The sequence below is a fragment of the Micromesistius poutassou genome (assembly GCF_964030765.1).
Source record: "Micromesistius poutassou genome assembly, contig: SCAFFOLD_2551, whole genome shotgun sequence".
Classification (NCBI taxonomy): domain Eukaryota; kingdom Metazoa; phylum Chordata; class Actinopteri; order Gadiformes; family Gadidae; genus Micromesistius; species Micromesistius poutassou.
Window position 1 is genome coordinate 3,205 of NW_028179584.1, and position 25,673 is coordinate 28,877.

Genomic DNA, 25,673 nt, shown 5'->3' on the forward strand with positions numbered 1-25,673 from the left:
CTACCTCTTCCCCCTTGGTCACATCATCCGCAAACTCAATCTCGACTTCCACTGTTACGCAGATGACACTCAGATGTCATCAGTACCAAAACCACCCAAAACCCTCCCCTCACCCACATCGAAACCTGCATCTCTACAATAAAAACATGGCTGACCCACAACTTTCTACAAAACAGAGCTCCTTCTCATAGGCACCAAATCCACTCTCAATATATACGCCTCGACCATCACTCCCTCCCCCCTGGCACGCAATCTTGGTGTTATCCTGGACCCCACCCTCTCCTTCGATCCCCATGTCAGATCTGATGACATCTGATGGAGAACAAGACATGATGAGCTACTGAACCCTTCTGCACACATCATCATCATCATCATCATCATCATCATCATCATCATCACTAGTACTGTTCTTCCTGTTTCACGTTCATCTTCTTACAAAAATGAACATAGAAAGACTAAATCATATCAGATTATATCTACTATAGTGGACTAGTGTGCTATAGCTTTAGAAATAGTAGTGCATATTGTTTATAAGCTGTTTTAAGTTAAACGTAAATGTAAATCCCATGTGTGTGTGAGTGGTTGTCCCAGTCAAAACAATGAAAAATGTATACACTGAATCTACTCCCGCAATATTTACACGACATACACATATTATACATCAAAACGTTCACCACAATGAGCTGATTAATCCTCTGTAATATCTAAGCTATAGTCTACATACTTTTCAAGATATTCGACTTTGAAAGGTTCCAATACACATCCATTGTGATCCACCTGTGTAAACAACAGACTGAACCAGCTGAGCTCACATACAGGCTGGAAACTAACTGTTGGTACCATAGACCTGGTCCATACATACAGTACATAGACATGTACACATACGTACACACACCTACACAAACATACTAGACACACATCAACACAGGCAAACATAGCTAGACATACGGATACACAAGTCCACATGTGAATGAGCGGACGTCACCTCCTGCTGTGTGGATAGACTTTCCATCCCAATAGTGAGTGTGTGTTGTGATGAATCAAACAGACACTTACACTTCTTTAGAGCTGGTTTCAGCCTCCACACTCCACCGTGCTCCACACTGGTGGGGAAACAAAGTGAGAGCAGCATGTTGAAACATTCACCTTCATCATCTGCTGTCTCATCACGTTCTACACAACATGAGTTACAGCTGCCTTTTCAAACCACTTCATCTAGCAGCGGCTTGAATCCCTGTAGGAGACTTTGTCCCTGAGTGGTGAGCTGTCCTCTCCATACCTGAGAGTGTCCAGTCTCCAGCGTGGATCCTCCAGTCCAGCAGAGAGCAGCGCAGCTCCAGAGTCTCCTGGGTGATTGTAGCTCAGGTCCAGCTCTCTCAGATGGGAGGGGTTGGAGCTCAGAGCTGAGGCCAGAGAAGCACAGCCTTCCTGTGTGACCAGGCAGCCAGACAACCTGCACACACACACACACACACACACACACACACACACACACACACACACACACACACACACACACACACACACACACACACACACACACACACACACACACACGTGTGGGAACTATTACTTTTCTGGAGGTAAATCTTTTCAACGTCCTCTGATGTGGAACTTAACTGTTTCATCATTAAAACTGTAAAGTGTAAACTGTAAAGGGGTGCACATTTTCTTTACCATCTTTCACCTCAAAACTAAAATGCAAACACTAGATTTTAGTGGAACTTCAGCGGGGAATAAAGACTAACTAGACAGAAAACCACACTCAACACACCAACAGTAATAGTTTTTTTTCATTTAGGCGATTCATTTTTCAGTGACCCAGGAGGTGCTGGAACATGTTCCGGCGTGTTCCGGCTCAAATGAAGCACTGCCCCCTATGCATTCAAAACATTAACTTAAACCTTTTTAAAGTGAGTGAATCTGTTCACATGAATGGACACAGATGGATGGTAGGCAGTGGCGGTTCTACATTGAATTACACCCCGGGTGAGACCCCCTCCGAGCGCCCCCCCCCCCCCCCCTCTCAATTGCAAGAAATTCGAGGTGTGCCTGACTTGAGCCACTCATTCCATTAGAGTGTTGCTCTGTACCGGGCCGTCCATATGGGCAGGAGGGGCGGCGAACTACTTGCAAAAGCATGCTCCCAAAAAGATAGTTTGTAAATCATTGCTCCAAGTCTATTTTTAATAACGTGATCGTCACATTAACTATCTATAGTCTCTGTAGGCTTTCTGACTATTGTTGGTCTGTTGACATCACGTTTTGGATGATGGTGGACGTGGTGGGCGGCGGTTCTAGCTGAGTTTAACGTCTCATGTTGGGGCAGCTCAGCGACCGCGTTCCTCCGTATGTTGATCACATAACCCTGCAGGCTGCAATAAGGATTTCAATCCGCTAACAGTGGACCCCCGTCCCCCCCTTGTCCGTTACGGAGACCCAGAGGTGAACTGTCCCCCCCCCTCGCCTTTCCCCTTCTCACTAGTGGTGGATTTCATGATTCGTTTGAATGAATCAGTTTGCGTCGGTCAGTTCGCCAAGAAGAGTCGTTCGTTCGTTCGTTCGTTTGCGTTTCCGGTAGCGGTGAATCATGATTCTCAGTCACTGAGTCGGTCAGACTCAGCTCCTCCCTCGTTCTCGTTCAAACGAATCACGATCGTGCAATGGTGCAAACGGTCATCAATCAACACAACATTAACTAAGTTCCTTTTAGCTGAGTAGTGCTTCATGTTCGGAATCGGGATGTTGTTGCCCGGCTGACTCTCGTGACTTCTCAGTCCTCGAGTCTTCACCGCTAAACACAGTCAGTGAACGAACGGCGACTCGCAAGTCAGCGCGACTCAGCGACTAGTGGGTGGAGCTGGGAGTCGAGCCTCGGAGAACGAACGAGACGAACGACGACGAACGAGAGCGGCGAATCAGGTTGGTTTGTTTGTTTTAAAGAGTCGTTCGTTCAAACTGATTAGTTCGTGAACGAGCCACCACTACTTCTCACACAGCTTCTCTGACGGCACCTTCTCAGCGAGCAGGGCGCCTGCAGCCGGAGGGGGCGCCAATATGCCAACTCCCCCCACAGTGATATGAGAGATAATAGAAAACGGGTGGCTTAAATCAAGTGATCTGATTGGTTCCCAACTGTTGTATAATGAGCGTATACACACAGCTATGACACCCGTTCAGTTTACAGAGTTCAGTATCACTCCGCGCCTAACTTGAACTGTTGTTTATGTATATATAAAAGCAATAGCATAGTTCACTGAATCCTAAAAATATGTTGATTGATGGAGAGGGTGGAAATGTTGTAAAGCAATAGGCACACGGTGAGTGAACTCGATAGTAGGCTAAATTGCCGGCGAACCGAGCTATGAAGCTCGCTTTTTCAAAATTGAGGGGGTCTATGACTTTCATTTCGCCATACTTACGTAACCGTTTTATAAAAGCAATAGATCACTTCAGTCAGTGAAATGTTCTCATTATACCACAGTTAAGGGGCGTTGTCTGTCCCGACGTGCAGCGGAGGGACGGACAACGCCCCTTAACTGTGGTATAATGAGAACATTTCACAGCCTGTCGTGATCTATTGCTTAAATAGAAAACCGCTTCGCAGCAAGGATGATTTTTTTTTTCTTGTGTACTCGTGCACATGTGTCATCCCGCCCTCTGTCCCTCCCCCCCTCTGTAACTGTTTGACCGTTGAGTAAAACTGACCTGAGAGTTTCCAGTGTACAGTGTGGACTCCCCAGTCCAGCAGAGAGCAGCTTCACTCCTGAATCCTGCAGATCATTGGTACTCAGGTCCAGCTCTCTCAGATGGGAGGGGTTGGAGCTCAGAGCTGAGGCCAGAGAAGCACAGCCTTCCTGTGTGACCAGGCAGCCAGACAACCTACACACACACACACACACACACACACACACACACACACACACACACACACACACACACACACACACACACACACACACACACACACACACACACACACACACGTGTGGGAACTATTACTTTTCTGGAGGTAAATCTTTTCAACGTCCTCTGATGTGGAACTTAACTGTTTGATCATTAAAACTGTAAAGTTTTAGAGTAGAGTAAAAAACAACTAAAGGGTAAAGGGGTGCACATTCTTTACCATCTTTCACCTCAAACCTAAAATGCAAACACTAGATTTTAGTGGAACTTCAACGGGGAATAAAGACTAACTAGTCAGAAAACCACACTCAACACACCAACAGTAATTGTTTTTTTTCATTTAGGCGATTCATTTTTCAGTGACCCAGGAGGTGCTGGAACATGTTCCGGCGTGTTCCGGCTCAAATGAAGCACTGCCCCCTATGCATTCAAAACATTAACTTAAACCTTTTTAAAGTGAGTGAATCTGTTCACATGAATGGACACAGATGGATGGTAGGCAGTGGCGGTTCTACACTGAATTACACCCCGGGTGAGACCCCCTCCGAGCGCCCCCCCCCCCCCCCCCTCTCAATTGCAAGAAATTCGAGGTGTGCCTGACTTGAGCCGCTCATTCCATTAGAGTGTTGCTCTGTACCGGGCCGTCCATATGGGCAGGTGGGGCGGCGAACTACTTGTAAAAGCATGCTCCCAAAAAGATAGTTTGTAAATCATTGCTCCAAGTCTATTTTTAATACGTGATCATCACATTAACTATCTATAGTCTCTGTAGGCTTTCAGACTATTGTTGGTCTGTTGACATCACGTTTTGGATGATGGTGGACGTGGTGGGCGGCGGTTCTAGCTGAGTTTAACGTCTCATGTTGGGGCAGCTCAGCGACCGCGTTCCTCCGTATGTTGATCACATAACCCTGCAGGCTGCAATAAGGATTTCAATCCCCTAACAGTGGACCCCCGTCCCCCCCTTGTCCGTTATGGAGACCCAGAGGTGAACTGTCCCCCCCCCTCCCCTTTCCCCTTCTCACTAGTGGTGGATTTCATGATTCGTTTGAATTAATTAGTTCACGTCGGTCAGTTCGCCAAGAAGAGTCGTTCGTTTGTTCGTTCATTCGTTCGCGTTTCCGGTAGCGGTGAATCATGATTCTCAGTCACTGAGTCGGTCAGACTCGGCTCCTCCCGCGTTCTCATTCTCAAACGAATCACGATCGTGCAATGGTGCAAACGGTCATCAATCAACACAACATTAACTACGTTCCTTTTAGCTGAGGAGTGCTTCATGTTCAGAATCGGGATGTTGTTGCCCGGCTGACTCTCGTGACTTCTCAGTCCTCGAGTCTTCACCGCTAAACACAGTCAGTGAACGAACGGCGACTCGCGAGTCAGCGCGACTCAGCAACTAGTGGGTGGAGCTGGGAGTCGAGTCTCGGAGAACGAACGAGACGAACGACGACGAACGAGAGCGGCGAATCAGGTTGGTTTGTTTGTTTTAAAGAGTTGTTCGTTCAAACTGATTTGTTTGCGAACGAGCCACCACTACTTCTCATACAGCTTCTCTGACGGCACCTTCTCAGCGAGCAGGGCGCCTGCAGCGGAGGGGGCGCCAATATGCCAACTCCCCCCACAGTGATATGAGAGATAATAGAAAACGGGTGGCTTAAATCAAGCGATCTGATTGGTTCCAAATGTTGTATAATGAGCGTATACACACAGCTATGACGCCCATTCAGTTTACAGAGATCCGTATCACTCCACGCCTAACTTGAACTGTTGTTTATTTATATATAAAAGCAATAGCATAGTTCACTGAAGCCTAAAAATATGTTGATTGATGGAGAGGGTGGAAATGTTTTAAAGCAATAGGCACACGGTGAGTGAACTCGATAGTAGGCTAAATTGCCGGCGAACCGAGCTACGAAGCTCGCTTTTTCAAAATTGAGGGGGTCTATGACTTTCATTTCGCCATACTTACGTAACCGTTTTATAAAAGCAATAGATCACTTCAGTCAGTGAAATGTTCTCATTATACCACAGTTAAGGGGCGTTGTCCGTCCCGACGTGCAGCGGAGGGACGGACAACGCCCCTTAACTGTGGTATAATGAGAACATTTCACAGCCTGTCGTGATCTATTGCTTAAATAGAAAACCGCTTCGCAGCAAGGATGATTTTTTTTTTCTTGTGTACTCGTGCACATGTGTCATCCCGCCCTCTGTCCCTCCCCCCTCTGTAAGTGTTTGACCGTTGAGTAAAACTGACCTGAGAGTTTCAGTGTACAGTGTGGACTCCCCAGTCCAGCAGAGAGCAGCTTCACTCCTGAATCCTGCAGATCATTGGTACTCAGGTCCAGCTCTCTCAGATGGGAGGGGTTGGAGCTCAGAGCTGAGGCCAGAGAAGCACAGCCTTCCTGTGTGACCAGGCAGCCAGACAACCTACACACACACACACACACACACACACACACACACACACACACACGTGTGGGAACTATTACTTTTCTGGAGGTAAATCTTTTCAACGTCCTCTGATGTGGAACTTAACTGTTTGATCATTAAAACTGTAAAGTTTTAGAGTAGAGTAAAAAACAACTAAAGGGTAAAGGGGTGCACATTTTCTTTACCATCTTTCACCTCAAAACTAAAATGCAAACACTAGATTTTAGTGGAACTTCAGCGGGAATAAAGACTAACTAGACAGAAAACCACACTCAACACACAAACAGTAATTGTTTTTTTTCATTTAGGCGATTCATTTTTCAGTGACCCAGGAGGTGCTGGAACATGTTCCGGCGTGTTCCGGCTCAAATGAAGCACTGCCCCCTATGCATTGAAAACATTAACTTAAACCTTTTTAAAGTGAGTGAATCTGTTCACATGAATGGACACAGATGGATGGTAGGCAGTGGCGGTTCTACATTGAATAACACCCCGGGTGAGACCCCCTCAGAGCGCCCCCCCCCCCCCCCCCCCTCTCAATTGCAAGAAATTCGAGGTGTGCCTGACTTGAGCCACTCATTCCATTAGAGTGTTGCTCTGTACCGGGCCGTCCATATGGGCAGGTGGGGCGGCGAACTACTTGCAAAAGCATGCTCCCAAAAAGATAGTTTGTAAATCATTGCTCCAAGTCTATTTTTAATAACGTGATCGTCACATTAACTATCTATAGTCTCTGTAGGCTTTCAGACTATTGTTGGTCTGTTGACATCACGTTTTGGATGATGGTGGACGTGGTGGGCGGCGGTTCTAGCTGAGTTTAACGTCTCATGTTGGGGCAGCTCAGCGACCGCGTTCCTCCATATGTTGATCACATAACCCTGCAGGCTGCAATAAGGATTTCACTCCGCTAACAGTGGACCCCCGTCCCCCCCTTGTCCGTTATGGAGACCCAGAGGTGAACTGTCCCCCCCCCTCCCCTTTCCCCTTCTCACTAGTGGTGGATTTCATGATTCGTTTGAATGAATCAGTTTGCGTCGGTCAGTTCGCCAACAAGAGTCGTTTGTTCGTTTGTTCGTTCATTCGTTCGCGTTTCCGGTAGCGGTGAATCATGATTCTCAGTCACTGAGTCGGTCAGACTCGGCTCCTCCCTCGTTCTCATTCTCAAACGAATCACGATCGTGCAATGGTGCAAATGGTCATCAATCAACACAACATTAACTACGTTCCTTTTAGCTGAGGAGCGCTTCATGTTCGGAATCGGGATGTTGTTGCCCGGCTGACTCTCGTGACTTCTCAGTCCTCTAGTCTTCACCACTAAACACAGTCAGTGAACGAACGGCGACTCGCGAGTCAGCGCGACTCAGCGACTAGTGGGTGGAGCTGGGAGTCGAGTCTCGGAGAACGAACGAGACGAACGACGACGAACGAGAGCGGCGAATGAGGTCGGTTTGTTTGTTTTAAAGAGTCGTTCGTTCAAACTGATTAGTTCGTGAACGAGCCACCACTACTTCTCATACAGCTTCTCTGACGGCACCTTCTCAGCGAGCAGGGCGCCTGCAGCCGGAGGGGGCGCCAATATGCCAACTCCCCCCACAGTGATATGAGAGATAATAGAAAACGGGTGGCTTAAATCAAGCGATCTGATTGGTTCCCAACTGTTGTATAATGAGCGTATACACACAGCTATGACACCCGTTCAGTTTACAGAGATCCGTATCACTCCGCGCCTAACTTGAACTGTTGTTTATTTATATATAAAAGCAATAGCATAGTTCACTGAAGCCTAAAAACATGTTGATTGATGGAGAGGGTGGAAATGTTGTAAAGCAATAGGCACACGGTGAGTGAACTCGATAGTAGGCTAAATTGCCGGCGAACCGAGCTACCAAGCTCTCTTTTTCAAAATTGAGGGTGTCTATGACTTTCATTTCGCCATACTTACGTAACCATTTTATAAAAGCAATAGATCACTTCAGTCAGTGAAATGTGCTCATTACACCACAGTTAAGGGGCGTTGTCCGTCCCGATGTGCAGCGGAGGGACGGACAACACCCCTTAACTGTGGTATAATGAGAACATTTCACAGCCTGTCGTGATCTATTGCTTAAATAGAAAACCGCTTCGCGGCACGGATGATTTTTTTTTTCTTGTGTACTCATGCACATGTGTCATCCCGCCCTCTGTCCCTCCCCCCCTCTGTAAGTGTTTGACCATTGAGTAAAACTGACCTGAGAGTTTCCAGTGTACAGTGTGGACTCCCCAGTCCAGCAGAGAGCAGCTTCACTCCTGAATCCTGCAGATCATTGGTACTCAGGTCCAGCTCTCTCAGACTAGAGGAGTTGGAGCTGAGAACTGAGGCCAGAGCTTCACAGCATGTCTCTGACAGATGACAGCCATCCAGCCTTCACACACAATAAACACAACATGTTAGGAACTGGGATTAAAATATCTTACATCTTTTACTGTTAACATAAAAGGACGTGTTAAAACTATAATTAGAGATGTTTTATTAATTAAATCTAATATATACTAGTCAATACATTAGTTACTTATGTTTATTCAACATTGGCTGTAAAATGTATAATATTAAAGAGTTTTTTGTAGTGTTTGAGACTCGTTCTGTATATTAATTTCACTTTTTAATCATAAGCCGTTTTCACATATGACCTCCGTCTTTTCTCTGCATTTGTGGATCAGGAGGTTCGACCGTGAGGGTCATTCACACTTATTCACACTTGACGCCCGATATGCGGACATCTGTGTCGCTCAGACATCAGTAGAATCTCCGGCTGGTTTAGGGGGGTGGGCTTGAAAGGGGCGGGATATGACGTAGGGTCTTGGTTTGTTTTGGTTTGACTGCAGACAGCGCGGAGGCAGAACGGGCAGAACTCATCGCGATCATCTTAAATGTTGCTGCAGTGATGCATCATATATTCCGTTGCATCCACAACATCCGCATGATCGATGAAAGATTGGAGCATGAGTTACAGACAAATAGAAGAAACGACAAACAAGAAAGGCGTCGCGAACGACTGCGTTAAAGGAAGAGAGCGTCTTTTTTGGCTTCATTTCACATCTAACATACACTGGGACAAATGTAGTTGATTTCTGTGTTTAACCAAAGTCCTTCTAGGCAAGTCCTCTCACTCGCGGCCATTTTGGCCACGCCTTTCGGGCAGCTATTTGGTCTTAACAAGACCAGGGCCCTATCTAATGAATAGGGAGAGAGCTGTATCTCCATTTTCCGAGATCTAAGGGGCATAAAAAAACACATGTTTGAAATCACGATGAAAAACAGACTAAAATCGCTGAAAGGGTTTGGTGGTTTTGTATCAAATTAATGTTTTAAAAGCCCTTTTTCTTACAGGTAATCTTGGACTGCGCATGCGCAATGCTTCACGACACAGTTTTCATTTACGGCATAACAACACCGGCACTGCACTGACAGCAAGTTAGCTTTAAAAGTTAGCTTTTGCTGCCGAGCCAACAAGATAACAGGTAGTCGAAGTTTTCCAGTCGATGCTGCTTGTGCCGCTCCAGCTGCTGGTTCTTCCCTCCTGATTGAAAATAATAAATGTCGCAAAAAGCGTGACCGTGTAGGACCTGCAAAATGATTGGAGCAACGGCACCGGAAGAGGCGGGACATGTGCAAACAACTGCCATCTTGGTGTTACGAAGTTTACCCATGCATTTCAATGGGTGATTTTTTCAGTGATGTGTCTCCTCCTTCTATAGTGTCTCTGGTTTAACTGAGAAAACAGGGAGTGGAAGGACGGGACCCTATAATGTTCAGCTAACTGTTGTCAATAATAAGTGGTACGAGAGTTAGCGTATGTGTGTGCGAGAATGGCAGTGTGTGTGTGTGTGTGTGTGTGTGTGTGTGTGTGTGTGTGTGTGTGTGTGTGTGTGTGTGTGTGTGTGTGTGTGCGTGTGTGGGTGTGTGGGTGTGGGTGTGTGAGTGGACGAGCGAGGAGAGCGAGCGGTAGCGTGTGTTAGTTTAGTGAAGTAATGAACACTAATGACATTGCCGGTCAAAGTGAAGGGTGTTACCCCCGAGAGAACATCGGCCCTGGAGGGAACGTCTCCCCTGTGCTCCTCGACTACGGTCTGGGAGCCGACAGCAGGAAAGGTGGAACATAAAAATAAAAAAACATTTTCTATATACGCGTGCAGCTGTGAACTCATGTATTGTAATTTATTGTATGATGTGTACTCTGAGGGTTATGATAAGACCTATTATTTAGTGTTCACCACGAATGACTCTGAAAAGCAGTGCCACATTAAAATATGTTTTAAACCATTCAGCGAACAAAAGGCAAAAGGCTGATTATCGATTAGGGTGCGGGTGCCACTCAATGACATGCAAACGTAGACCGAAGTGTCATCAACACGCCCACTCAACTGGTGTGAAATGCCCACATCCTACTGCTCACTCACATATAAGGTAATTAACATTTCCGCCGGCTAAAATACTACCTGAGGGGTAGTCTTTTATCAGGAGGTCCAACGTCAGGATAAGTCATTCACATATACGGCCCGTCGGGAGAATAGACGGAGAATAGACGGTTGTACGTCCATATGTGAAAGCAGCTATAGTATTATGTACTTTATGTATATACATGTTCTAGTACATCTACAGAGATGTTTGGTATATTAGGTTACAACCAGCGGCGGTGCAAGGGGGGGGGCTAGCGGGGGCTTAAGCTCCCCCTGAAAAAGGCTGAGCCCCCCCCAAGCCCCCCCTCCCAAAACCACAGTCGTTTGGTTATGACTAATATTTATGGTCAAAAGATGTTTTTAATAATAATGTGGCGAGCAGCACGGGAACGACCAGACGGGAGCCCAAGGTGAGAGAGTTTACAACTCTGGTGGCCCACACTCCACACGACCCTGAGAGACTTTATGTAAACACACACACACACACACACACACACACACACACACACACACACACACACACACACACACACACACACACACACACACACACACACACACACACACACACACACACACACACACACACACACGACTGCCTCGGTGCCGCTGACCCTCCCAGGATCCATTGCAGCACTTGGCGACCACAGCCGTGACCGGCACAGTGATATACATATATATCTATTTAGAAAACGGGTGGCTTAAATCAAGCGATCTGATTGGTTCCTAAGTGTTGTTCAGTATCACTCTGCACCTAACTCTAACTGTTGTTTATTTATATATAAAAGCAATAGCATAGTTCACTGAAGCCTAAAAACATGTTGATTGATGCAGAGGGTGGAAATGTTGTAAAGCAATAGGCACACGGTGAGTGAACTCGATAGTAGGCTAAATTGCCGGCGAACCGAGCTACCGTCTCTAGCCTTCTCCCTGAAGGACGCTACCGTGTGTTGCATAGCAACCGCCGTACACTTTGCAGGCAGCCAGGAGGGACAAATTTTTTGTATTCGTTTAAAAAAATGCTTTTCCGACTTTCTCGCTTTTTCAAAATTGAGGGTGTCTATGACTTTCATTTCGCCATAATTACGTAACCGTTTTATAAAAGCAATAGATCACTTCAGTCAGTGAAATGTGCTCATTATACCACAGTTAAACTGTGGTATAATGAGAACATATCACAGCCTGTCGTGATCTATTGCTTAAATATATATATATATATATATTATTATATGAAGACATCGAACTGACTTATATGTTCCAAAACTGAACTATGAAATCATATTTTTCATTTGCGTAAGTGATGATGACCGTTGCTGCTTGTTGAGTGATTTGATTGGTTGATTCGTATCATATTGTAGTGTGTAGTAGGGTTAGTTATGGTTACACAATATAACGTTGTGTATATTGAGATGTTATAAGTTAACCTCAAAAGATGTTTTCTACGTTATCATAACTTTTATATTCTACTATTATGTATGTTTTCGTTGTCTTTCCCCCTCCCTCCGTCCCTCTCCCCCCTCTGTCCCTCCCCCCCTGTCCCTCTCCCCCTCCCTCCCTCTCCCCCCTCCCCCCTCTGTCCCTCTCCCCCTCCCTCCCTCCCCCTCCTCCCTCTCTCTCCCTCCCTCCCCATCCCTCCCCCCCTCTGTCCCACTCCCCCCTCTCTCCCTCCCTCCCCCCCTCTGTCCCTCCCCCCCTCTCCCCCCTCTGTCTTCTCTCTGGCGTGTTCCGGCTCAAATGAAGCACTGCCCCCTATGCATTCAAAACATTAACTTAAACCTTTTTAAAGTGAGTGAATCTGTTCACATGAATGGACACAGATGGATGGTAGGTGACCAAGGACATTTTCACGTCTAATAAAGGGGTGCACATTTTTTAGGTTGTGATGGGAAAAACAGCCCAATGAGCACACCACTTGATATGTACGTTATGAACACACCACATGATACGTACATTACGAATATAGTTAACCCGTGTTCTAAACTAACACACATATAACCAGCTATTCTTCAGGTCAAGGCCTGAGCCGGAGGCCGGATGTCCCAACATGGAGAGATGCTAGAGACTCAGACAATGCACCACACATTCGCAAACCCTGGAGCCAGTCTACTGATAACATAGCACCCATAACTCCCAAGATATTCCTTGGGAACCCATCGCACCTGGTCAGAAGGAACACTGAGCACTCATAAATTGTATCAGTGCCCAGAGACTCAAGGTCAAGATGTACGCTCAGAGACACACACAAACACCTACCTTAAGCACACACACCTCGTTAGGAGGAGAAACACAGCATAAGACTATACCACACAGATCATCTCCCACTCTTCTGAAGCAGAACTTCCAAGGAGGCGAAGCTCCAGACGACCTCAGCGCTGATAGGGACTTAGAAATATTCGATCTCTCACGCTTTATGTACCTGTATCACTTTTACCATTTTACTCAATAAATCCGAGGCCCTCGTGCTGATAGCATTTATCACCTCTCCGTCTCATTTTCTCTGGTCAAGTAGCTAGACAGACTGATTTTTCCCAACAGTTGCCACCAAATTAAAAAGATTGTAGCCAGTAGAAAATGTGTCTTCAGCCCTGAGACGACATATTCTACTTATTTATTTAGACCAGTGAACTTTCTGGAGGTAAATCTGTTCAATGTCCTCTGATGTGGAACTTGTGGTGTAAGTGTTTGACCATTGAGTAAAACTGACCTGAGAGTTTCCAGTGTACAGTGTGGACTCCCCAGTCCAGCAGAGAGCAGCTTCACTCCTGAATCCTTCAGATCATTGGTACTCAGGTCCAGCTCTCTCAGACTAGAGGAGTTGGAGCTGAGAACTGAGGCCAGAGCTTCACAGCATGTCTCTGACAGATTGCAGCCATTCAGCCTTCACACACAATAAACACAACATGTTAGGAACTGTGATTAAATAACTTACATCTTTTACTGTTAACATAAAAGGACGTGTTGAAAACTTTAATTAGAGATGTTTTATTAATTTAACTACATTCAATCCATGAATGTTAATTTAATCATCTGTGTAACTTTTACTTTTAACATAATTAAGTTATTGTCTTCATCTTTATTAGAAAAGTGTTTTTAGTTGAACTAATGTTTAAAACATTGGATAATTAAATTTAGTATATGCTACACGTGAATCTCCTCAGATGGAGCAATTTGATTGGTTCGCTATCTCTGGATATTGGACAATATCCCGAGATTGAGATCTCAAACTCGGGATATTGGGGAGCGCGTAACGGTCGTCGCGTCACGCTAATAAAAACGAATAAACCGCTCATAAAAACAAAAAAATCCTGGCAAAAAGTGTAATCTTGTTTATTTTTTGAGTGTTATAATAGCCCCGGAGACCTTCGGCTCATAATTGTTAATTATTATCGTTTATCTTTTATGATTGTTATGATTGTATGTATTGTATTGTATGTATGTTAAATAAATAAATTGTTACTGCTTTTATATCCTAGTATTAATTACTTTGTGTGTAATATAATACGTTATCACTGAACGTACAGAGATGTTTCTAAAGTTATTATAACTTTTATTATCTAGTTTTATGTATATTATCTTGTGTGTATTGTTATACATGTTATTAGTGAACGTACAGATACGATTTGTATTTTATTATACCTTTTATATTCTAGTTTTCTCTATATTATGATACGTTATACATGTTATTAGTGAGCCTACAGATATGTTTAGTTAGTTATAATAACTTATATATTCTAGCATATATTATTATATATATATATTATTATATTTTATGTATATAGTGTTGTGTGTATTTTAATACATGTTATTAGTGAACTCACAGATATGTTTTGGAGGCTTTGAACACTGGCAGCAGCCTCAGAAGACCCTTGTTTGTCCTGGAGTATTTCTCCAGGTCAAACACGTCCAGCTCCTCTTCTGATGACAGTAAGATGAAGACCAGAGCTGACCACTCAGCAGGAGAGAGACCGAGATATTCTGAGAGTCTTCCTGATGTCAGGGACGGTTGGATCTCCTCCACTAGAGAACGGTCGTTCAGCTCATTCAGACAGTGGAACAGATTGATGCTTCTCTCTGGAGAGAGATCTCCATCTATCTTCTTCTTGATGTAAGACACTGTTTTCTCATTGGTATTTGAGCCACTTCCTGTCTTTCCCAGCAGACCTCGTAGGAGAATCTGATTGGTCTCCAGAGAGAGGCCCAGGAGGAAGCGGAGGAACAAGTCCAGGTGTCCGTTCTTACTCTTTAAGGCCTTGTCCACAGCACGCTGGTAGAGGAGGAGGAGTTTATCTCTCCAGAAGGTTGATTGTTGTGAGAGCAGATTGACCCCAGTGTCTATGAAGTGCTTAAAGACATAAAGGGCAGCCAGAAACTCCTGGAAGCTCAGATGGACAAAGCAGAACACCTTGTCCTGGTACAGCCCACACTCCTCTTTAAAGATCTGGGTGAACACTCCTGAGTACACTGAGGCTGCTCTGATATCGATGCCACAATCTGCCAGGTCTGACTCGTAGAAGATCAGGTTGCCTTTCTCCAGCTGGTTAAAAGCCAGTTTTCCCAGAGAAACAATGATCTTCTTGCTCTCTGAACTCCAGTGTGGATCTGTTTCAGCTCTCCCACGGTACTTCCTGTCCCCCTGTATGGACTGAACCTTCAGGAAGTGGCTGTACATCTGAGTCATGGTCTTGGGCATCTCTTCTTCTCTCTGGGATGTTTTGAAGCAGTCCTCCAGAACTGTAGCAGTGATCCAACAGAAGACTGGGATGTGACACATGATGTGGAGGCTTCGTGATTTTTTGATGTGGGAGATGATTGTGCTGGCCAGCGTCTCCTCTCTGAATCTCTTCTTAAAGTACTCCTCCTTCTGTGGGTCGGTGAACCCTCTCACCTCTGTCACCATGTCAACACACTTAGCAGGGATCTGATTGGCTGCCGCAGGGCGTGTGGTTATCCAGATACGAGCTGAGGGAAGCAGGTCTCCCCTGATGAGGTTTGTCAGCAGCACGTCCACTGAGGTGGACTTTGTGACATCAGTCCAGATCGGGTTTCTCTGGAAGTCCAGAGGAAGTCGACACTCATCCAGACCATCCAAGATGAAGACAACTTGGAACCGGTGGAATCTGCAGATTCCTGCTTCTTTGGTCTCAATAAAGAAGTGATGAAGAAGTTCCACCAAGCTAAACTCTTTCCCTTTCAGTAAATTCAGCTCTCTGAAAGTGAGGAGAAATGTGAAGTCTATGTCGTGGTTGGTTTTGCCTTCAGTCCAGTCCAGAGTGAACTTGTGTGTTAAGACGGTTTTACCAATGCCGGCCACTCCAGTTGTCATAATTGTCCTGATTGGTTGATCTTTTCCAGGTAAGGGTTTAAAGATGTCCTCACATCTGATTGGTGTTTCCTCCATGACTGGTCTCCTGGAAGCTGTTTCAATCAGTCTGACCTCATGTTCCTGGTTGACCTCTCCACTGCCTCTCTCTGTGATGAAGATCTCTGTGTAGAAGTCATTCAGAGGTGTTGAATGTCCTGCTTTAGCGATTCCCTCAAACACACGCCTGTACTTATTCTCCAAACTAGACTTGATTTTATGTTGGCACTCGACAGCATCAGATCCTAAAAGTGAAAACAACAGAAGACATCAGTTAGTGGAAGGTGACATCAGTGGAAACAGGTCGATATTTCCTGTTAAATTATCAACTCAATGATATTTAGTGGCTTCATAACTTGTGGTCAGAGAAGCTGGTCGTGACAAGGACTGCATGTTACAGATTCAAAATGTTCAGGACTATTATTTCCACAGCAGTATGATTGGTTTAATAATAGTAATAATGATGGTGAATCAGTCTAAAGTGACTTGTTATGCTGATATAACAAGATAGTGTTGCATCTATTCCACAAGTTATTCTGCTGTTGATCTGATACCCTGAACCTGATACCCCCACGATAACCCTACATATCTGGATCAAACCATTCAACCTGATACCCCTACGATAACCCTACATATCTGGATCAAACCATTCAACCTGATACCCCCACAATAACAACTACATATCTGGACCAAACCATTCAACCTGATACCCCCACAATAACAACTACATATCTGGATCAAACCATTCAACCTGATACCCCCACAATAACCCTACATATCTGGATCAAACCATTTAACCCCAAAGAGGAAAGATGTCTCTACATTGAAGTTAAAAGTCATTCAGTCCGAAAAGAACAAATAAGAGTCTCATACTGCTCCTTAAAAATATAATTTCTCCTCTGTCTTCAAAGTAAGAGTCTCTTCTGCCCTTCAAAATAATAGTCTCCTCTGTCTTCAAAGTAAGAGTCTCTTCTGCCCTTCAAAATAATAGTCTCCTCTGTCTTCAAAGTAAGAGTCTCTTACCGCCCCCCAGTGTGTGGGCCACTTCCTCCTGGTTCATCTCCTTCTCTGTTTGATGCTGCTGTACAGACTGAGCACTGGTAACCTTTGACCTCTCCTGGTGTCTGTGGAGAACACACACACACACACACACACACACACACACACACACACACACACACACACACACACACACACACACACACACACACACACACACACACACACACACACACACACACACTTGCATTTTTCCTGACTTGTAAGTCAGGAAAGTCTGACAACTAAAGTGGAAGTTAGGATTTGTGTATATTGTTTCATTTGATCATTTATTGCAGTGCTACTAAACTACTTTCTCATGACTTTCCATTTCAATAATCTTTCTCAGATTATTGAAATGGAAATATAAGGGGGGTTGAAAAATGTTAAGTTAATTATGTCATTTAAGCACTAACATGTTAACATGTTAACATAAAAACACACTAAGTATCCTTCATACTGTGCATAGAGTGTTGATTCACAATGCGTTTAGCTAACATAGAAATAGAGCAGTCAGTTTCTACATTTCTACACAGACCTGTGTTATTCTTCATTGCTTATTGGTTTCAATAAATCTCTTCACCTCAAAAGATCAAACTGATTCAATAAAAGCTGTTTGAAAGACGTTGAACCTTCTTACATTAAACCTGTAAAGTCTGCTACAAGTCGTCTGAATATTCATTTCATTCACACGATTCAAACAGCAGAATAAACGGCCTCAGCCATGAACCAATCCATCTCCAAGTGGTCCTGTGATTGGACGTTGGTATGTTCTGATTAACGATGGGCGGGCAGATCAAGATGATCCGCGGGCCGCCAGTTGAACAGCCCTGATGTATCGGCTGAATCCTCACCTTGTCTTAGAAGGTTGGTGATTTCCATCTTTAAACACTTCAGGTGGCTCCATAGAGCGGTCACTCTTCATGGAGACACTGCTGGGTCCAGGGGAGTCTGCTCTCTGCTGCTGCGCTGGGCTTCAACACACACACACACACACACACACACACACACACACACACACACACACACACACACACACACACACACACACACACACACACACACACACACACACACACACACACACACAGCTGTTACTCAGACTAATGATGGAGTCATGATGTATCACTGCTGAGCTCTGAGATGGACAACAGTCACAGACAGAGAGATCCTCTTCTTACCTCTTAGCTTTGCTCCGGCGGCCATGTTCCCCAGACAGAGTGGTCTTAGAGGTAGGACCCCCCTCCTCTCTCTCCTCATCCATAGTAGACTGGAGACCTGGACACAAACACAACTCATCCATCACTTCATTTGCCTTCTGAACTTTAGCTGTTTATTGAGAGAGACGATCATTGTGACTGCGTCACACTAAAGCGTTATGGACGACATAGACCATCAATATGAACCCCACAACAACATACCCACACTGCCCTCACTACAGTACAGATGTGTACAGCACATGAGAACTGAGAGATGAGAATGAAACACCTTGGAGACTGTAACTGTGCTTAAACTACTGCACAAAAAAGATACACAATAGACTTAATAAATGCATTGTGGTACAATTAAAAGTGAAGAACGTTAGAATAATTTCTCCACTGGAACAAAGTCTGAATTCTGCCACTTTACTGAACCACAGATTCCATATAAATCAACTGGTGAAGCTCAACACATCGATAGGGTATCCTCTTATGACCAACGGGTCTCTCTCTCTCCCTCCAGGCTCTCTCTCTGGCTCCAGCTGTGGTTTAAGCCATAGGAATCGTGTCTAGACCCACAGGAACCCCCCTGTGAAAGTGGTACAGTCCAGCAACAGGCTACTATAGGATCTATAAAACTGTCGATCCCCAGTCAATACGCACAAATATTAAACCTTTTAAATATCAGCACATTGAAAGGACTTCTGTCACGTCCTTCTCTTCATTCTGAGCATCAAGACAAACAAATCACTTGAATATTGAACGCAATGTTGAATTTACCACAGGTCAGTAAAGCAGTAAAACATGAACTAACGATGTATTCTCTACAGTAAACTTATTATTATATACCAGTAACCTAAAGACAATATACACGGTAGTAAACTGGTTATTATTATATACCAGTAACCTAAAGACAATATAAACGGTAGTAAATTGGTCATTATTATATACCAGTAACCTAAAGACAATATACACAGTAGTAAAGTGGTCATTATTATATACCAGTAACCTAAAGACAATATAAACTGTAGTAAACTGGTCATTATTATATACCAGTAACCTAAAGACAATATAAACTGTAGTAAACTGGTTATTATTATATACCAGTAACCTAAAGACAATATAAACGGTAGTAAACTGGTCATTATTATATACCAGTAACCTAAAGACAATATAAACGGTAGTAAACTGGTCATTATTATATACCAGTAACCTAAAGACAATATAAACGGTAGTTAACTGGTTATTATTATATACCAGTAACCTAAAGACAATATAAACGGTAGTAAACTGGTCATTATTATATACCAGTAACCTAAAGACAATATAAACTGTAGTAAACTGGTCATTATTATATACCAGTAACCTAAAGACAATATAAACTGTAGTAAACTGGTTATTATTATATACCAGTAACCTAAAGACAATATAAACGGTAGTAAACTGGTCATTATTATATACCAGTAACCTAAAGACAATATAAACGGTAGTAAACTGGTCATTATTATATACCAGTAACCTAAAGACAATATAAACGGTAGTTAACTGGTTATTATTATATACCAGTAACCTAAAGACAATATAAACGGTAGTAAACTGGTCATTATTATATACCAGTAACCTAAAGACAATATAAACGGTAGTTAACTGGTTATTATTATATACCAGTAACCTAAAGACAATATAAACGGTAGTAAACTGGTCATTATTATATACCAGTAACCTAAAGACAATATAAACGGTAGTAAACTGGTCATTATTATATACCAGTAACCTAAAGACAATATAAACGGTAGTAAACTGGTCATTATTATATACCAGTAACCTAAAGACAATATTGTAGTGCCGGAGGAAAAGGAGGACGTAGGCGACGTAACAACCACTTCAAGTTTTAATTGGAAAACTACAACATACCAATGATTCGCAGTGCATGGTAGAACAATCAGTGCAACAGCATAAACCGTCCCTCTAGACCCCGTGTCTCGTAACCCGTTCCCTCCCACTAGATCACTCCCAGTAAGAGGGGAACACGAACACATAGGCCGTTTCTCAAGACCAAGTACGCGGACTACGTTCTCGCGGACTTGGAAGTACGTACTTGGCAAGTCCGGACTTTCAAGTACGGACTTCCGAGAACGCGAGTACGCACTCTGCAATTGGAACAGCAGCGGACTCGATGATGCATTCTGGGATATTTAACGGTCCCGAGTCCACACGAGTCACCTCCGATGCGTCCTCGGTGGAACGGCCTCATCGAGAACGCATCGAGAACACACACGGGTTTTACGACAGTACTCGCGTACTTGGAATTGACCGTTCGCCAGGAGCGTTCTAGCCACGCCCCCCTGTCTCGGGGGCGGGTTCTGCTGTCAAGTCCGACATCAGCTGGCTTGTAACGTGAAGATGGAAGTTGGGAATTTAGGCGATATACCAGACGACTTTAGCCTATCTAAGAAAAAACAAAAGGCTTATGCCTTCATATCTGGATCTTATGTACATAGCGACATTGGAACAGTGGAACAGTGCTTGGGCCACCACTGATGACGTTTACCGAGAACGCAAGTACACGAGTACACACGAGAACGCAAATTGAGAAACGGCCATAATGTAGTCACTACAATATAAACTGTAGTAAACTGGTTATTATTATATACCAGTAACCTAAAGACAATATAAACGGTAGTAAACTGGTCATTATTATATACCAGTAACCTAAAGACAATATAAACGGTAGTAAACTGGTTATTATTATATACCAGTAACCTAAAGACAATATAAACTGTAGTAAACTGGTTATTATTATATACCAGTAACCTAAAGACAATATAAACGGTAGTAAACTGGTCATTATTAGGCCTATATACCAGTAACCTAAAGACAATATAAACGGTAGTAAACTGGTCATTATTATATACCAGTAACCTAAAGACAATATAAACGGTAGCAAACTAAATCTTATCTTACCTTATCTCAGGCCCGGTTCCAGAACAGAATGCCTTGGGGTGCATCTGAGATTACAGGGGGTGCACCAGTATTATAGTAAAACCAGCTACCCAGCTTCAGTTCAGACTTCGCTTTTTACACAGGCCTTTCTACCAGTAGATTGACAAGCACTTCTGGGTAGTTCTACTGACATGTTGGGACAAAAACATTTACTGTGCTTAAAAGATGGTATCACATCATGTCTTGTGATGTGAAGAACATTTCAGATGCAACGTTAGCTTATTGATATCCAAGCTTTGGATATGAAAATGAATTAATAATGGTTAAATTAAATCAAATTTGAAAAGGCTCAAGAGGTTCACATACTTTCAAGCAGCACTGTAGCCTTGTGAGACCAAATAATTTAACAACATAAACATAAAACATGCTCTGTATTTATATAAGTGAACCACTAAATGTCACAAAATAATTTTACATTATCATTCACAAGATAATGCTTGAAATATATCACTTCATGTCTAATACATCTAGATTATATGGAACCTTTTGAATTAAATTACAAAAAAATAGCTTTTCCCTGATATTCTAATATTATGAGATGCACCTTTATGTGAACCACTTAATGTCAGTAAGTGCTTATTCTGCTGCCCAAAACTTTTAATGCTGACAGATAAAACCCAATTAGGAATGTTATTTTCACAAAAAGTAATCAGTAATACATAGTGCCTTTCTTAAAGTTCACAAGATTGTAAATAAATACAATCAAAACACAATTGGCAATTATGGGTTCTTATGAACAACACAGTGGCGCCGGCAAAGGCAGCGAGTCGGGCAGGATTGAGCTAGCGTTGCTAGTGCTAGTGTTCACAACGGTTATACTGTCTGATGTATTGGATTCTTTTGCGGTGTTCTTTTTTATTTTCGGATATCCATTGTAAATGCCTAATTGTTGCTGCCGAAGAAGTTTAATGTCACTGACGTGCGCGCCGCCGGACGGGGCGCAGTTCACGCGCACCTGTCATAATAATAATAACGTTCTTATCGGTTTAGTGAACAAAATAAATGCAGCAAACAACGGTATTTAATGGAACAATTAGTTTTGTGAGCAAGTGTTTATTTTTTTTAATCATATTTATAAAAAAATAATAATAATTCACTCCCTCCTTTTTTCAATTGAGGGTGCAAACAATTTTTTTGGGGGTGCAATGCATGCTTATGCACCCCCGTAGAACCGGGCCTGCCTTATCTACTCCGTGATTAAAACGCGTCCATACGGTATAAAGTTATAAATGTAAGTGAAGAAACGGAGGTTAAAGTGTTGATAAAACAAGTTAATCAGGTGAAAGGTTTTAAAAGCGGAGAAAGAAGAGCTGCTGGCTGCGACAGACCGCTCAGATGAGGAAGTTCAGAACGGAACCGATCTGACGCTCAGAGACGGAGGAGGAGGAGACACACACACACACACACACACACACACACACACACACACACACACACACACACACACACACACACACACACACACACACACACACACACACACACACACACACACACACGGCCCGGTTCTACGGGGGTGCATAAGCATGCATTGCACCCCCAAAAAAATTGTTTGCACCCTCAATTGAAAAAAGGAGGGAGTGAATTATTATTATTTTTTTTAGAAATATGATAAAAAAAATAAAACACTTGCTCACAAAACTAATTGTTCCATTAAATACCGTTGTTTGCTGCATTTATTTTGTTCATTAAACCGATAAGAACGTTATTATTATTATGACAGGTGCGCGTGAACTGCGCCCCGTCCGGCGGCGCGCACGTCAGTGACATTAAACTTCTTCGGCAGCAACAATTAGGCATTTACAATGGATATCCGAAAATAAAAAAACACCGCAAAAGAATCCAATACATCAGACAGTATAACCGTTGTGAACACTAGCACTAGCAACGCTAGCTCAATCCTGCCCGACTCGCTGCCTTTGCCGGCGCAGCTCTCACTCCCGGACAAGCAGCCTTTGCCGGCGCCACTGTGTTGTTCATAAGAACCCATATTTGCCAATTGTGTTTTGATTGTATTTATTTACAATCTTGTGAACTTTAAGAAAGGCACTATGTATTACTGATTACTTTTTGTGAAAATAACATTCCTAATTGGGTTTTATCTGTCAGCATTAAAAGTTTTGGGCAGCAGAATAAGCAATTGACATTAAGTGGTTCACATAAAGGTGCATCTCATAATATTAGAATATCAGGGAAAAGCTATTTTTTTGTAATTTAATTCAAAAGGTTCCATATAATCTAGATGTATTAGACATGAAATGATATATTTCAAGCATTATCTTGTGAATGATAATGTAAAATTATTTTGTGACATTTAGTGGTTCACTTATATAAATACAGAGCATGTTTTATGTTTTATGTTTATGTTGTTAAATTATTTGGTCTCACAAGGCTACAGTGCTGCTTGAAAGTATGTGAACCTCTTCAAATTTGATTTAATTTAACCATTATTAATTCATTCTCATATCCAAAGCTTGGATATCAATAAGCTAACGTTGCAGCTGAAATGTTCTCCACATCACAAGACATGATGTGATACCATCTTTTAAGCACAGTAAATGTTTTTGTCCCAACATGTCAGTACAACTACCCAGAAGTGCTTGTCTATCTACTGGTAGAAAGGCCTAGTGTAAAAAGCGAAGTCTGAACTGAAGCTGGGTAGCTGGTTTTACTATAGTACTGGTGCACCCCCTATAATCTCAGATGCACCCCAAGGCATTCTGTTCTGGAACCGGGCCTGACACACACACACACACACACACACACACACACACACACACACACACACACACACACACACACACACACACACACACACACACACACACACACACACACACACACACACACACACACACACACTCAAGGAGTCTTATTTAAGCCCACTATGAATATTAAAACCCGCCGTGTGTCTGTATCATAGCTACATGTATGACCTTTGCAGCAGAACAACCCGTGTGAACATCAGTTTGGTATTCAGCGAGGTTTGATTAATTAAATGCGCTGACAGTTCATTGCACCAAACAGATTACAGTGAGTGGAGCGGTCGACCGCTCCAAGATGGCGGATTTGGAAGTGCGTACTTAAGTCTGTACTGGCAAATTCGTACTTCCCCCCCAAACACTTCACTTCACTTCACGATCGGATGGATCCGACCGGGATTTTCGTTGCCCTTTCATGTTTTTCAAACGGATATGGATTGAACGTATCTTACCTTATCTACTCCGTGATTAAAACGCGTCCATACGGTATAAAGTTATAAAAGTATAAATGTAAGTGAAAAAACTGAGGTTAAAGTGTTCATAAAACAAGTTAAATCAGGTGAAAGGTTTTAAAAGCGGACACACGACGCACCAAACAGCTGAGAGTCAGCAACTGAGAGCACTGAGCGGCTCCGTCCAGTCCTCACGGCTCTCAGTGCGGGTCACGTGGTTTCGGGGAAAACGAAGGTTTCCCTTTGCGCACGCGCGCACACACACACACACACACACACACACACACACACACACACACACACACACACACACACACACACACACACACACACACACACACACACACACACACACACACACACACACACACACACACACACACACACACACACACACACACACACCACTGAGCCAACTGTAAAGTCTGCCTTAATATAGTCAGAACGGGGGGCCTAAATCAAGCGATCTGATTGGTTCCCAACCGTTGTATATTGAGCGTATACACACAGCTATGACGCCCGTTCAGTTTACAGAGTCCAGTATCACTCCGCGCCTAACTTGAACTGTTGTTTATTTATATATAAAAGCGATAGCATAGTTCACTGAAGCCTAAAAAAAGCCTGTAAAGCAATGTAATAATACTATAATATAATAATGTACTAATACTATAATATAATAATGTACTAATACTATAATATAATAATGTACTAATACTATAATATAATAATGTACTAATACTATAATATAATAATGTAATAATACCATAATATAACATGTGATAATAGCCTGTGTATGCTATCAGTACATTACTGCATGTCAGCGCAGACCAACACTGTTTAGTGATGTCATTGGATATGCTTATTGCATGTTGTTACATGGAGCTCATCACACTAACAATAAGCTGTTATAACTTTATATCAGTCAGCTGTTATCCTGCTCTAAACCATCACACTAACCTGTTATAACTTTATATCAGTCAGCTGTTATCCTGCTCTAAACCATCACACTAACCCGTTATAACTTTATATCAGTCAGCTGTTATCCTGCTCTAAACCATCACACTAACCTGTTATAACTTTATATCAG

General features: G+C 43.2%; 1 protein-coding gene across 1 annotated transcript; it reads right to left on the minus strand.

Moving 5' to 3' along the window:
* LOC311372688 (NLR family CARD domain-containing protein 3-like) lies at positions 1 to 24,766 on the minus strand. The gene is given in 13 exon segments (XM_084489653.1): positions 1 to 312; positions 1,057 to 1,103; positions 1,280 to 1,453; positions 3,709 to 3,882; positions 6,161 to 6,176; positions 6,179 to 6,333; positions 8,565 to 8,738; positions 13,478 to 13,651; positions 14,592 to 16,377; positions 17,156 to 17,256; positions 18,025 to 18,144; positions 18,352 to 18,448; positions 24,587 to 24,766. Coding segments are annotated over 12 exon segments (3,183 nt in total). The 5' UTR covers positions 18,435 to 18,448; positions 24,587 to 24,766; the 3' UTR covers positions 1 to 133.
* Positions 24,767 to 25,673: the final 907 nt, after the last annotated feature.